The following is a 14,557-nucleotide window of genomic DNA, read 5'->3' on the forward strand; positions in this document are numbered from 1 at the left end:
TTTCGGTTTTGGTTTTATATTATAATATCGGTCTCTAATTTTTTTCGGTTTCGTTTTTGATTACGGTTTCAGTTTCGGTTTTAAAACGCGGTTTATACCGGTTTCAGAAATCGGTTTTGAAAACGGTTTCAAGCCCTACAAAAATATGATTACGTCATAGTGTTGTAACTGTAGGGATGGGATATCGAAAGTATGTATCGATACTTTTACCTGGTACGGTCCGGGGGAAATCGCGTTTTCTCGTGTTAGGCAAGTTGTACACAATTTTAGTTTGGTTGTACAAAATTGTACAAAATAAAGTACATAATACTGGATAATTTTGATATTCAGTTTAAAACTTGGCAGTGCTGGGATAACGGACGTTGTTCTTAGTTATATGCTTTATACTAGCCGTCATCCGCGTGCTCCGCCCCCGTGGATAGTTGTTTGCAAATTGTCGGGCTGTTTCGTGACCTCACAAATCCTGTCTATCTATCTTGCAACGTTTTTTTTTTTTATATAATATGAAGATTAATTGAATTGTGTGCAGAGTAGTGTAAAACTGTTAAGAACTTTTCTTAACTTTTCCGTCACCCGGAAAAAAATTCCGATTGTTCAACTCTTTTTGGGTGTAATATGACGTGGAAGCATCTTTTTAAGTGATTTTAATGTATAGCTATCTCGACCAGCATTATTCCGCGAGATTCACAGCAGTATATTATCAGGTATGCAATCTACCTGCGACAACCTAACCAGGCAAATCAGCCAAATCGGTCAAGCCGTTTCGGAGCCAACCCGTGACAGAAAATCTAGATTTAAATTGGTTTATTGTAGTAGCAAGAGTGAATTTTAGTGGTCTTCTTTCTAAGGTGTTGTCATCTGGTAGCTGAAATTCTTCTTTACATCTATTATTGATTAAGCGTTTTTGTAAGAACTTTGGTCCTGACCACCACAAGCTTAAGTTCAATAACTCAGTGGCTGATACTCCACGAGATAAAGCGTCAGCTGGGTTGAGGCTGGTACTTACATGAGACCAGTTTTGTTGCTTGACAGCTTCATTGATCTGCGTGACTCGGTTAACTACATATGTTTTCCACTGTGAAGACTCTCCTTGAATCCAAGTTAGAGCAACTGTGGAGTCGGTCCAACAATGTGTATTATGTAGTGACAATCCCATCGATTTTTCTACCCTTGATATCAGCTCAGCCAGCAGATGGGCGCCGCACAGTTCCAATCGGGGTATTGTTTGTGTTTTTGTGGGTGCCACTCGTGACTTGGCGCATAGCAATTGTACATGACACAATTCGTCACTGACCTGCTGTCGAAAGTACACACATCCGCCATACGCTATCTGTGATGCATCGCAAAATCCGTGCAATTGGATTTCTCCATGCGGATTATACTTTACTGATCGCGGAATGAATAGTTGGTCTAGGTTTTCCAAATCCTTGATGAAGGTCTCCTACTGTTTTTGTATAGACAGAGGTAGCTGATCATCTCAATTAACCTTGATTTGCCAGAGCTCTTGTAGAAACACCTTGCCACGTATCAGAACTGGACCTAAAAAACCAAGGGGGTCAAATATACTGTTTAACGATGAAAGTAAGCTACGTTTAGTCCTGGTATCAACTTGTTCCCTCTGTGATGTGCTATACGTCAGTTGATCCTTCTCTGGGCACCAGACTAATCCTAGTGATCCGATTGTGTCCTGATTCCCTAGATCCAATGAGAAATGTGGTTCGTCAGATACTTCTGATATGTATTGTCTGACAGCTGGATTGTTTGAACACCATTTCCGTAGCATCATGCCCCCAGTATTTAGTGCTTGGGATACATCACGGAATAGTGTTAGTGCTTCTTCAATTGAATCTGACCCACTGAAGTAGTCCTCCATATAAAAGTCGCTTTTAATTGATTGAGCAGCTGTTGAACTTTTAGAGGCTATGGATGATGCTATTTCTTGCAACACACGGGTGGAGAGAAATTAGGCAGATGCTGTACCATAGGTAACTGTGTTCAATTGGTAGTGCTGTAACTGATGTTCTGGGGAGGCTCTCCACACGATTCTTTGGTAATTACGGTCTTGTGGGTGCACCCAGACTTGTCAAAACATGTTTGCCACATCTGCTGTGATAACAACTATATGGCTTCGCAAGCGTAGCAAAATGTCAAACAGTTCTGGTTGGGTGGTTGGGCCTGGAGCTAGAATGTCATTAAGGGATTTTCCTGTGGTTGACTTGGCCGAACCGTCAATTACTACCCGCACCTTAGTAGTTGTACTTGATTCTTTAACCACAGCATGGTGTGGCAAGTAGTAGTACCCTTCAGTATGAGTGCCTGGGTTGTCAACCTTAGACATATGACCTAGAAGTAAAGTCTACATCGTTAGAACGCAGTATTGGATCTTTCATGAGTCGCTTCTCCACACTAAGGAAGCGTTGAACGGCCATGTTGTGAGTCTCCTAATACTGCTGGGTCTTGAGTGAATGGTAAATGCACAATAAACTTGCCATCTACTCCACGCTTATGTGTATCCTTGAACATTCTTTCACATGCTTCATTTTCATTAGCTCTGGTGGATGATTGATGTGGTGACATCCATTTTGTAACACTAAGTAAACATGAGATATGAGGTTTAGGTTTTTTATTAACTTTTAGCGGTTGGCTTTTTGTCTTTCCGGCTACAATCCAGCCTAGAAATGTTTTGCATAACCATGGTGAGCCTCCTTGTAATGCAATATTTTCACTTAACAAAACTTCAAAGAATATTTCATTCCCAAGTAATAGATCAATATTGGACGTTGAATGAAATTGTGGATCAGCTAGTGACTGTTGAATTGATGTTGGTATAGACCAGGAAGAGGTATCTAAGTTGAGTGCTGGCAATGGCATTGTGACGACTGGCAAAACCTGACAGTTTATAATAGATGAGAACTGTGAATGACGAGACTTAATTAATACTTGACAGCATTTGGAAGGTTTTGTCGAAACTCCATTTACACCAGTAATTTGGAGTGTACAACGTTGGCTGGGAAACTCTAACAACGTTGCTATTCTTTGTGATAAGATGTTAATGTGAGATCCACAATCTAAAACTGCTCTACATTAATGTAGATTACCTTTATTATCTTGTAAGTAGACAATCGCAGTAGAGAGTAATACTTGAGATGATACAGAATATTTATGGAGTGTGGTTGTGGCCATTTGAAGAGCTACTGTTGGCTGTATTTCATTATCACCTGAAGATGATATGTTGTTATTTGCAGTAGAGGCTGTTGGTTTGGAAGGTTGACTTAGATCTGAGACTGGCTTTTTTTGGTATGGTAATCCATGAAGCATTGAGTTATGTTTGTGATGACAGTGTCGACATAAGGAAGCTTTGCATTCATATACTGTGTGTTCAGCTGAAAAACAATTGAAGCATAATTTATGTTTTTTTATTGTGTCATACCTGTCTTGAATTGACATTATCTTAAACCGTTTGCATCGATAGACCTTGTGTGGTTCTGCACAGGCTGGACACTTTTCTTGACTGGCTTGAGTAGCTATAAGAGATTTGGAGTTATAGCTTTTCTTTTGCTTAAGTGTTTTGGTACCTGTGTAGGTTAATGTTTGACTTTCAAAGGATTCCAGAGACCCAGCTCTACTTTCTAGGAATTCTGTAAGGTGTTTGATACTGACTTCAGTGTTTACTGTGATTGACAGTTCCCATTGATCTAGTGTTTTAGTGTCTAGTTTTGCTCTTCCAATACCCACCAATAGATCGTCCCAGTACTTGACAGGTCGTGATAGGGCACGTAGTGCTTCTAAGTGTGTTGAGAACTTGAGTAAAAAGCTACGCAGGTCGCATGCTGTTGAATTGGTAAGTTTTGGCAGTTATAATAATGATCGTATATGTGATTCTGTAATTAATCTCTTTCTGTCATACCTCTGCTTTAAAACACTCATAGCATTATCATAACATAACTCGTTTACCTCTTATGAATTTATCAAATCGAGTGGTGGTCCTGACAGACATCATCGTAGGAAATGAAACTTGTCTATGTGCGTCAACGATGATTCGTTATGTATTCGAGATTTATAACAGTTGAAAAATCGTTGCCAATTACCATAATCACCGTCGAACTGTTCCAATGGTAACCGTGGTAAATGTGAACGAATCAACATTGGACCACTCGATCCTTGAATGAGAGGTGTTTGTTCTCTATAAGTTGCGTTAGTGTCACAAGCATCACTAATTTCTGGTCGAAGTGTTGATTTTACTTATCTGGTGAGTCTGCCTGCGGTACTATGGTATTTTATTTCAAAATCGTCACGGTCTAATGAGTGTTGCTCGTCATTTTCAATATCAATTTCTTCAATTTTAGTTAGTACGATTTCAAATTGTTGAAGTAGGGACGGTAATGCTGATAACCTGGAGACTGCTTCGCTTACCGCATCTGGAGAGTGTGTAAATCGATCGATGAAGCTGGTGACTCTGGTAAGCGCAGCTTTTATCTGGCCGCGTCGCCGCTTCAACGTTGCGATGGTTTGAAGGGGATCTTGATGGTATGAGTGTTCTAGATTATGTTGACCATTGTTGACTGACATTGTTTAGTGGTATATTCCGGTGTCGATGGACCAAATGAAGACGCGTGATTCTCTCCACTCTTGGATCGATTATTCGCGCAATGACTGGGTAATGGACTGTATAAGAATAATCAATGATGTAGGAAATATTATTGTATAATTGTGCCAATAAATGCCAACCTTGTGACACATAAAAATAAGAATTGTAAATGTAAAACAAACTTAATTATTATAATAATGCTAGTAAGCACGTGTATCCCACACGATGCATCACACTACAGTACAAAAAAAAAGGTATAATATATTGTAAAACAATTTAGGTTAGAGAAAATATATAATAAATGACAATCAAAAACTGTAGAATATAATAATCATAATATAATAATGTAGGAAAAAGATAATATCAGTGTATCGGTGATAATATGATCTGATGTCCGAAGACCAGCAGTGTGGCCAACACATTACAATGATACACCTTTTGTACATTCTTTCCCTGTTTTATTTTTCGGCGACTCAACCCACATACATTTTGAGTATGTCTCTATAAAAACTAAAATACCTATATTAAAAACCATAATTTTTTTAGAATTGCATATCCATTATATAAGAACGTTGCCAGAGGTCATCAATAAACTGTTTATTGGTTTTAAATATATTTTAGTTACCTACCATTCTACGTCTAGGAAATATTTTTCTCGCTGGTCGGTGTAGCTCATTAGCTACCTATATTTACTAATGTCCCCATTATATTAGAATATTCCTCTAATCAGTCTCACTTAATTCTTCTAAAATAGGTATGATTTCATTATTAACACCAGTAATATCAACACATTGTGATGATGTTAAAAGATTTAATCTGGTAACTAGTTCATTTGGATCGTCATAATATACTAATTATGTTTGAGTTAATACTTATTTAAAGAACCCAGACGCTTCCTTAGCCTGTGGTGTAAAAGTAAAATTAAACATCTTTTTCGGGGTCTGTAGACATATAACTTTTGCTGCTGGATGAAATTCAAATTGTTCATTTGCTATGGTTGTATTATTACTACGTTTAGCGTTCAATTTTGAACTAGATAAATTATCGTAAGATTGTGTTAGGTTTATTCAAAGAATTTTAAAGTAATTAATTTTAGCTATTTCTTCGTTTAACCGTTTTTCTTCATTTCTCATTCATTCCAAAAGACTTATATTACAAAAACATCTGTTCTAATGTTCTCTTGTTGAAATTACATTAGCTCTAATGAATATTTGTTCTAAAACTTTTTTGGTCAAATGACCACTGGAAAGAATAATTGTTGAACATGAAACATATATCTTTAATCGTGGTCCCGGTCACGGTATTATACTCCGGACAAGGAGAGAACATTACCCGTGAATCGACAAAGGTTCATTAATGTTTGGTATGTATGGAAACACTCGACGCTATAATTTATATATTAAACAACCTATTCTGTCGAGGCACAAAGGGAAGGGGGAATAAGCCTCATACCGCAGGGACGGCACCAGAATGTTTTCCTGGGGGGGCGATAAAGGGCAAGTCAATTTTTTGAAGGAGTAAGCTCAACAATGTAATAGTGTATAGTATTATAATAATATATAATAGTGTATAGTATTATAACATAATAATGTATACACTGTTATGGTGAGTTTCTGCATTATTTCTAAACCAGAGTTCCGGAAGTTCTAGCAAATGCATATTTTTCTTGGTTCGTCCTAGAACATCCAAAGTAAGACACAAATATGTTTCACACTTCTATGATGTCATACACGAAATTTTATTTTGCTATTTTTTTTTGCAGTTTTACTGTTTTTACTACTATTTTGCTAGTTTAAGGTTTTTAGTTCTATTTTTGGGTAGTTTTTAACATAAATACAAATAAACACATATAGTTGAAAAGCTAAATTACCTACCAAACAGCCGCCTACGAATATGTGAACGAAAACACATTGTTATATTTTATAAGATGCTACGCATCCGAAATAAACGGAAACCTAGATTACAAAACAACTTAACGTATATTAAATCAAACTTTGTCAAATTAACCTCGGCTATTGAAAAATTACAACAGAAATATGTACCATTATAAAATTCAATTAAAATAGATCAAGATATTCAAAAATCTTTTAAAACTGTATGTGATCCAAACGGAAAAGATGTTCAAAAAAGTTCAATCAGGTACTGGAAAAAAATCGTGGTCTCTCAGCTTTGATAAAAATATCAAACATTTTATCTGGTGAAGAAACATCCGAAAATCTAAATGGTCTTCCTGATGATTTGAATTCCAATGACTTGGTATTTTTTAAGTACACATTTGTGACCTCCTTCGATGTATAAAGGTCGTTCTTAGCTTGCAAAATATTACTTTCAAATAACCGTAGATCATTTAAATTTGAAAATATAAAAAAACTTATTATGATTCAATGTAATTCTCAAGGTAAATAAATAAATAAATATTTATACAATAATACTTAGGGTTTTATAATTTTATGTTTACGGGAAATGATCCAGAGCCGGACCAATAACCTAGTTCTTAGATACCTACCACCATATTCTATGAAAAAACATTAAAAATCTGTTAAATTAAAAAACCAAATACTTCATAAATAATATTTAAAAAAATCTGTAAAATTATATTTATTTAGCATATTTTCCAATTTTCAGTGCTATTTATAGCGCTTATACTAATGTTTTATGTGCATATTTAAGCACTAAAAATTTAGTGCTATAACTTCCAAGCCCTGGTATTTTAACATAATATTATAACATTTTTAACATTATATTTAAAAAGTCATGATAGTAATTTAAAAAATAAAAATGACAATTCAAATTAAGATTTAAATAAAAAAATATTTTTAACTGTATAAGTGTATTTCTGCATTATATAATAACATATTACTTTTAAGTGATATCAAACAACATTAACACCGTTGAATATATTTTATACAAAGTACCAACGAATGAACGAAATGCGACCATGCAAAAGTACACACACGACACACACATGACACATACACAATTAACAGAATGACGGCTCGCGTGGGAAACCCGACTAACTAGCAGGTGAATGCCGCTAATTTTAAACATTTTGAACAACCACATTACCGAGTAAAAATATAAATCCCATTTAGTATTTACGATTATAATATAATGTCCATTATATAAACGGTAACACACCAGTGAAAATAGGAGTTAAAATACCTGTGGTGAATGGATGGGTCAGAGAAGGGCGAGACCTTTCCTGGGTGGCAATCAAACCCCCCTCCCCCCCCACAAAAAAAAACTAGATTAAGGTTTGGTAATATGGCCTTAAATTTCAAAATTAATAAGCTTCATCATCTGATAATAAGTAAATCAGTTTTACATTTTTTATTAGGAATAAAAAATAATATTCTATTTATCAAATAATTAAATAACTAGGTAGGTAATATGAAATTGTATTTAGTAATTTAAAAATATAATTTTATTACTAATAATACTTTTTATAAATTTTTATTTTTTCGTCATGAAAATCAAAAAACTTAATACAATATCAGAAACTTAAATAAAAATGTTTATTTTATGCTCCGCAATTTATAATGTACCTAAGTTGGATCAAATTTCGAAGGTCATGCTTATTAGTTATCAGGATTCCGCTTAATGACGCTGCTCTACAGACGTTGTTTGAGGTTATAGAATTTTAGTATATTATACTAAATTAAAATAGCTTTTGAGCATATAAACTAACTAGTTTAACTCAAAGAAAATAATATAGTCCATTTAAATAATACTTTCTAACCTAATTCCGTCAAAATCAGTGTGACCACATTCGCCAACCATTAGATACTTTTTTTATTAAAATTGGTATTCCTAACGCTAATTTTTCGATAGTTATCCGCTATAGGTTTGTGGCAGTGCGGTCGCCCGACCAATGAAAACCGCTTAATTTGTTTGTACATTGTACCTACTCTGAACCACGGATTTTCAATGTCGTTATTCGTGCGCCATCATAGACTCATAACGTTTTACTGGTTTGCCTATATCGTATTTGCGATCACACGTCTATTGTCAATAATATTTTTATCGTTGAAAATCATTTTTACTCGTGAGTTCTATTAATTGTTATAGTGAACTCGGGCAGTTCATCGTTTTATCGGTACTTATTCTTAAGCAGTGTATTGAGTGATCATTTCGAGTGTTCGTTAACATACGCGTGGAAAGCACTCTACTGTACGTTTGGAGCGGACGTCGTCGGACAACGAGAAAATGTACGAACTACCTAGCCTGGTGAAAATGGCGTACAATGCGTGCAACGACATCGAACGTAACAGGTTTGACTTGCTGAACTCACCCGACATTGACATGCGAAATTGTTGCCAGTCGCTGTTAGAATTATTCAAAGTCGACAAAGACCAAGACGAGCGCAACGATAGGCAGACAATGTTTAGGCGGTCTCGGTTCGCCGTCAATGACGATATGTTTAAACACATATGCGAGAAGGCAGCGTTCAACGGACACATCGATTGTCTGAAACTAGCACACGAGATTGGCGTCCCTTGGGACACCGTGCCTGGATTGGCCGATTTCAGAGGTAAAGCGTGTGATCTGGCGGCGAAAGCCGGCAATCTGGAATGTCTAAGGTACGCCTTTGAGAACGGGTGCCCTTGGGACGAGGATACATGCAGCTGCGCCGCGTTGAACGGTCACCTGGAATGTCTAAGGTATGCCTTTGAGAACGGGTGCCCTTGGGACGAGGATACATGCAGGTCCGCCGCGTTGAACGGTCACCTGCAGTGCCTAGCTTACGCACGGCAAAACGGGTGCCCTTGGGACCAGTATACGTGCAGCATCGCCGCGTTGAACGGTCACCTGGAGTGCCTGAAATACGCTCGGGAAAACGGGTGCCATTGGAGCAGGAAGACATGCAGTAACGCCGCGTTGAACGGTCACCTGCAGTGCCTAGCCTACGCCTTTGAGAACGGGTGTCCCTTTGACGAGGAGACGTGCAGCAACGCCGCGTTGAACGGTCACCTTGAGTGCCTGGCTTACGCACGGGAAAACGGGTGCAATTGGGGCAAGGAGACGTGCACGAAAGCCGCGTTGAACGGTCACCTGCAGTGTCTAGCTTACGCCTTTGAGAACGGGTGCCCTTGGGACGAGGAGACGTGCGGCAGCGCCGCGTGGAATGGCCACCTGGAATGTCTAAGGTATGCCTTTGAGAACGGGTGCCCTTGGGACGAGGATACATGCTGGATTGCCGCGTTAAACGGTCACCTTGAGTGCCTCACTTACGCACGGGAAAACGGGTGCCCTTGGGACCAGCATACGTGCAGCTACGCCGCGTTGAATGGTCACCTGCAGTGCCTAGCTTACGCCTTTGAGAACGGGTGTCCGTTTGACGAGAATACGTGTACAGACGCCGCGTTGAATGGTCACCTGGAGTGCCTGAAATACGCTCGGGAAAACGAGTGCCATTGGAACAAGAAGACATGCCACTCCGCCGCGTTGAACGGTCACCTGCAGTGCCTAGCTTACGCCTTTGAGAACGGGTGCCCTTGGGACGAGGATACATGCAGCTCCGCCGCGTTTAACGGTCACCTGGAGTGCCTGAAATACGCACGGGATAATGGGTGCCCCTGGGACGAGAATACTTGCAGCTCCGCCGCGTTTAACGGTCACCTGGAGTGCCTGAAATACGCACGGGATAATGGGTGCCCCTGGGACGAGAATACTTGCAGGGTGGCCACGAATAACGGTCACCTGGAGTGCCTGGCTTACGCACAGGAAAACGAGTGCCCCCTCTGACAAGGATATGTGAAGCAATTTAATTTTTTTAAATTGTAAATCAAATGTTTAATAATTAATATTTTTTTAAAGTTGTACAATAAATTATTTTTTTTTAAATGTATTTACTTGTTATTATCTTTGATAGTTTGACGCATAGGTACCTTCATTTTAATCAAAAAATACTTGTGTGTGTCACTGCACACAAGTACACAACGTAATTGAATTTACTTAAAATAATAGGTAGATAACTCGTATCTACTACCTATTTAACTTTGGTTGGAATTAAAATAATAAAATCGTACCTGACTGGATGGTTTTCGTGTAATGGTAAATTTCAATTTCAGATAATAATATATTTTTAAAAACAATAAGTTACAAGGTATTCAAAAAACGTTGTTGTATCATTAATTAAAGTAATTCATTTCAATTTGCTTACATTTTCTAGGATTAGAAATCAGAAAAAATATATACAACTATTAAGGACGCCACAACTGCGTGTATTGTCTCCGTCTTACAAACGCGTACATACCAAATTTACGCTCAGCATTTCACGTTTTACGTCGTTAGCTTAAAAAAACTCTAAAATTTGGTATGGTTGTAAGACGGAGACACACATGCGGGTAAGGCGTCGTCTTAACTAAGTAAATGGTATATACCTATATAATATAATATTTTTATAAAATTATTAATATTATTATTATTTATTATATTTTTAAGATTGTACACTTTTTATACGTAGCCAAATTTTATATTAATTATTAGGTACCTGTGTACTATGATTTAAAAGCATTAATTAATGAACTTTGTCAGACATAATAGATAGGTCATAACTCATAGGTAGTTATTGCGTTATTGACTTAAAATGACTTCAAATATTATTTATACATTTGTTAATTACTAAGCTGATATTCATAAATATTATGTCTTAATTAGGTATAAGCTAGTTACAGTATTACTTGCAGTAGCGTACGCAGGATTTCAGTTCGGTTATGGTTTTATCTGAGTATATAATTTACATTATTTTTTTTCTCAACTGTTTTTATATAATTGATGGTTATAACAAATTATAGTTGGCTTCAAATTTAGTCTACATTTAGAACAATTGAGTGTTTAACCTGGACATCTATAGAGCCTCTTCAGGTCAATATAAACATGGTAATAATCGATGGATAAAGATACATGATGATACACCATACGCCGATTCTTAGAATGTTCTAAATCAGCCAAAAAACTGAAGCTATGATTGACATCTTTGATATTATTTAACAATTTATTTTATATCTATTAAAAAATGACCAACAATTGATCGACTCTGTGTATTGAAATTGTTGTAACTGAGATTTTTTTTTTGTAAAATGAAGACATTTCAAGAGGGTTAGCACCCTACCGATGTGTACGCTACTAAGTAGTAATAGTATTAGAAGGTAGGTAGTTCATGTTTTTTAATATGTTTTAAATTGGCTACATCTAGTTGATTATTCGTTATTCATTATCAATAAATTTTTGACGTTTTTAATTGGAATTTTTTTAGGTGCTTATCATTTACTGAATATATTTTATTATATTATATATTATATAATATTCATTTACATTTACTGAAAACATGGTTAAGATTGAGCTATGAGTGAGGAATGGTTAACGGGTCTAGCTTATTATTATACATTCACAAAAATATAAATATTTATAATAATATGAAAATATCATTGATCAATTTGCCAATGATAAAAATTGAAAATTAGATTTAGTTTTGCAGTTTTATTAATTGTACAATGTTTATTTCAAATTAAGCACCTACACAAAATGTATACCCATTAAGTTATAATAATAGTAAGAACTACTGAAGGAAAGTTAATTCCAATTTTATTAAAATACTTATTAGCTATACCTTGATGTTTAAAAAATATCCTATGTATTCCAATTACTTATATTTATTTATTTGGATAAGTAATATGTATAAAAATGAAATATGAGAACCAACTCAAAAAAAAAAAACTAAGTATGGATAGTAGTAATACTTTATTATAGGTTTATGGAATTAATTATTGTTTAATATAATATGTTCATATTTTAATATTATTATAATAAATATTTATTACTTTTACTTATTAACATAATAACAAACAGAGTTAGTTTGAAATGAATAGAATATTTCTATAAATTAAAATATTTCTATTTTTAGTCACATCAACTCTCTAATATAATGATTAGAAAGGTTTTGTTTTCTAAGTTGTGTTATCTGTTTTAGGTTCAATTTTCTGTAATTAATGCTTATGAGTTGTGCAATATTCTTTTATTCTTGAACTTTTGTGAAAATGAATCTTAAACTAAATTCTAGTAATCTTCCTTCTTCTTTTAAGTTTTAACAATTTAATTATTGAAACAAATGACAAAGTAACCAAGGTACGTTCAAATATAGTAGATTTATCCAGTATAGGCAAGTGGACTGTCTAAAAACACAAGTTGCAAAGCTCAAGTGAAATTTGTGATTAAAGTAGATACTGTATCGACAATAATAATAATTTTGGCATCAGCAACGGACAGCTATATAGTACTAAAATTAATATTGACTGATAATGAATTATTCTTGTTAATTGTTAAACTATTCAAACATTATTAACATTAAAAGTACTTTAAATATGATCAAATTTTACCTTAAATTTAAGGTTAAAATGTTGCTTAAAAAATATAATATCAAATTATTTATTTTTATTTAACACAATATATATTATATGTATATCATTTTATCATATTATATTTTAATATTATTATAAGAAATATTTATACATAATATACTTTAATTAATGTGATTTTGCATTAGTCGCACAACTTTTAATGTTATGCTGTAAATTTCTGGGCTTCTTTTTGGCACGGTTACTATCAGTTGTTGCTGGTATGCTGCTAGGCAATATGCTATTGTTAAAATTGTTATTGTTATATTTTTATCTTATATCCTCATTGTACCAGCAAGCAAACGTTTACTTCCTCTAATAATCCCTGTTCTTCTCCTACCAATTATTGTCGGTTGTACTTTGATTGATGCTCCATCTCTATGTCTAAGAGATAATGATGATGTACCCAAAGTTGCTAAAAATGTATTAAACTGCCCTTCTGTATGTATTTCATCCAGTCTTTTTTTGAATTTTAATACATTTTCATAAGTTGATTCGCTATATTTTTTTTTATATCATTAGACATTTGTTGAGTAATTTCATTTAATATGGATAAACAATTACGTTTTTCTAAATTGGGATTTTCTGTTAAACTCTTTTTATTTGCATCATCAACATAATCAATATCTTGATGAGTGTCATTTGATACAAGTGACTGTTCATGAATTACTTCTGTTGGTAATAAGCCCTCATAAAATATCTTATTTGGTACTTTTTCACCTAATGCCAGTTTTGCTATTAAGTATTTGTCTTCTATGGTTACTGTAGGAAAGTTAACTCCAATTTTATTAAAATATTTATAAATTATATATTGGTGTTTACAAAATTGTCCATGAATACCTGCTTCACATGAACAAACACCAATATTTGGTTCAACACAATACCTACATAATTTTTTTTTTTTTCGTTTGGGACATAAAATTCTTCATTGTCTACAGACTACAATAATCTATTCTTTGGTGATACAATCAGTTTTTTTAATTAAATTTTTAAAAAACAGTCGAGCAATAGAATTTCTTTCATTTGAAAATTCTTTGTTTTCAGTGCATAGATTTCGGCGTACGTGTAAACTGTTAAAAATAAAGATGTGAAACATTGACCACCAAATGCTTTTTTATATTTTGCTTTGTTAAATTAAATCCACTCGAATAAGATGCTTCTCTTTGGCCTTTGGATATAATTACACCTAAAGGAGCTGCACCAGCAGCACACGGAGTAAGTAAAAATGTAATGCAATGGTTTTCAGGATCACAAGAACTAGTTGAGTCCACGAATACAATATCTTTGGATAATGGTTAATCTGACCTCGTTTCATCATCAGAGTTAATATAAGAATAACAAATGGTTCTTCTTGGAAGGAAATTAAAATCCCATTTGTAGCATGAGTTTATTTTTTTCTTCTAGTTTCTAAAATAAATAAATAAAAATAAATACAATTTTAAGTAATAGGCTGTAAAGAATGTAATGCAAAATTTGAATTAATTACTAGCATCAAAGATAATATTAATTATAGAAAATAATTTATTATGAATTATACGCAATATTTATTACACAATAAAACGGAACACTTATT

The 14,557-nt window shown here is 34.6% G+C and overlaps 2 protein-coding genes across 2 annotated transcripts; one reads left to right on the forward strand and one right to left on the reverse strand.

Annotated features, from left to right (window-relative positions):
• Positions 1-727: 727 nt before the first annotated feature.
• On the reverse strand, positions 728-1,873 carry LOC103308404. Its single transcript, XM_008181695.1, has 2 exons — positions 1,517-1,873; positions 728-1,441 (listed from the first exon to the last, which is right to left on the reverse strand). The coding sequence occupies exons 1-2, from the start codon at positions 1,871-1,873 to the stop codon at positions 728-730; spliced, it is 1,071 nt and encodes a 356-aa protein (XP_008179917.1).
• Positions 1,874-8,495: 6,622 nt separating this feature from the next.
• Positions 8,496-10,333, forward strand: LOC100165335. The gene has a single exon (XM_016801916.2). The coding sequence runs from the start codon at positions 8,795-8,797 to the stop codon at positions 10,331-10,333; it is 1,539 nt and encodes a 512-aa protein (XP_016657405.1). The 5' UTR covers positions 8,496-8,794.
• The last annotated feature ends 4,224 nt before the right edge of the window (positions 10,334-14,557 follow it).

Source organism: Acyrthosiphon pisum, chromosome A3, assembly GCF_005508785.2.
Source record: "Acyrthosiphon pisum isolate AL4f chromosome A3, pea_aphid_22Mar2018_4r6ur, whole genome shotgun sequence".
NCBI lineage: Eukaryota > Metazoa > Arthropoda > Insecta > Hemiptera > Aphididae > Acyrthosiphon > Acyrthosiphon pisum.

What these genes read in the sequence shown, in the direction of transcription:
- LOC100165335 (XM_016801916.2), top strand. Translation starts at nt 8,795, where the DNA reads ATGTACGAACTACCTAGCCTGGTGAAAATGGCGTACAATGCGTGCAAC.
- LOC103308404 (XM_008181695.1), bottom strand. Translation starts at nt 1,873, where the DNA reads ATGGAGGACTACTTCAGTGGGTCAGATTCAATTGAAGAAGCACTAACA. An exon ending in CAGTTCTGATACGTGGCAAG is followed by an intron (nt 1,442 to 1,516) that starts GTGTTTCTACAA and finishes CAAAAACAGTAG; the next exon opens with GAGACCTTCATCAAGGATTT.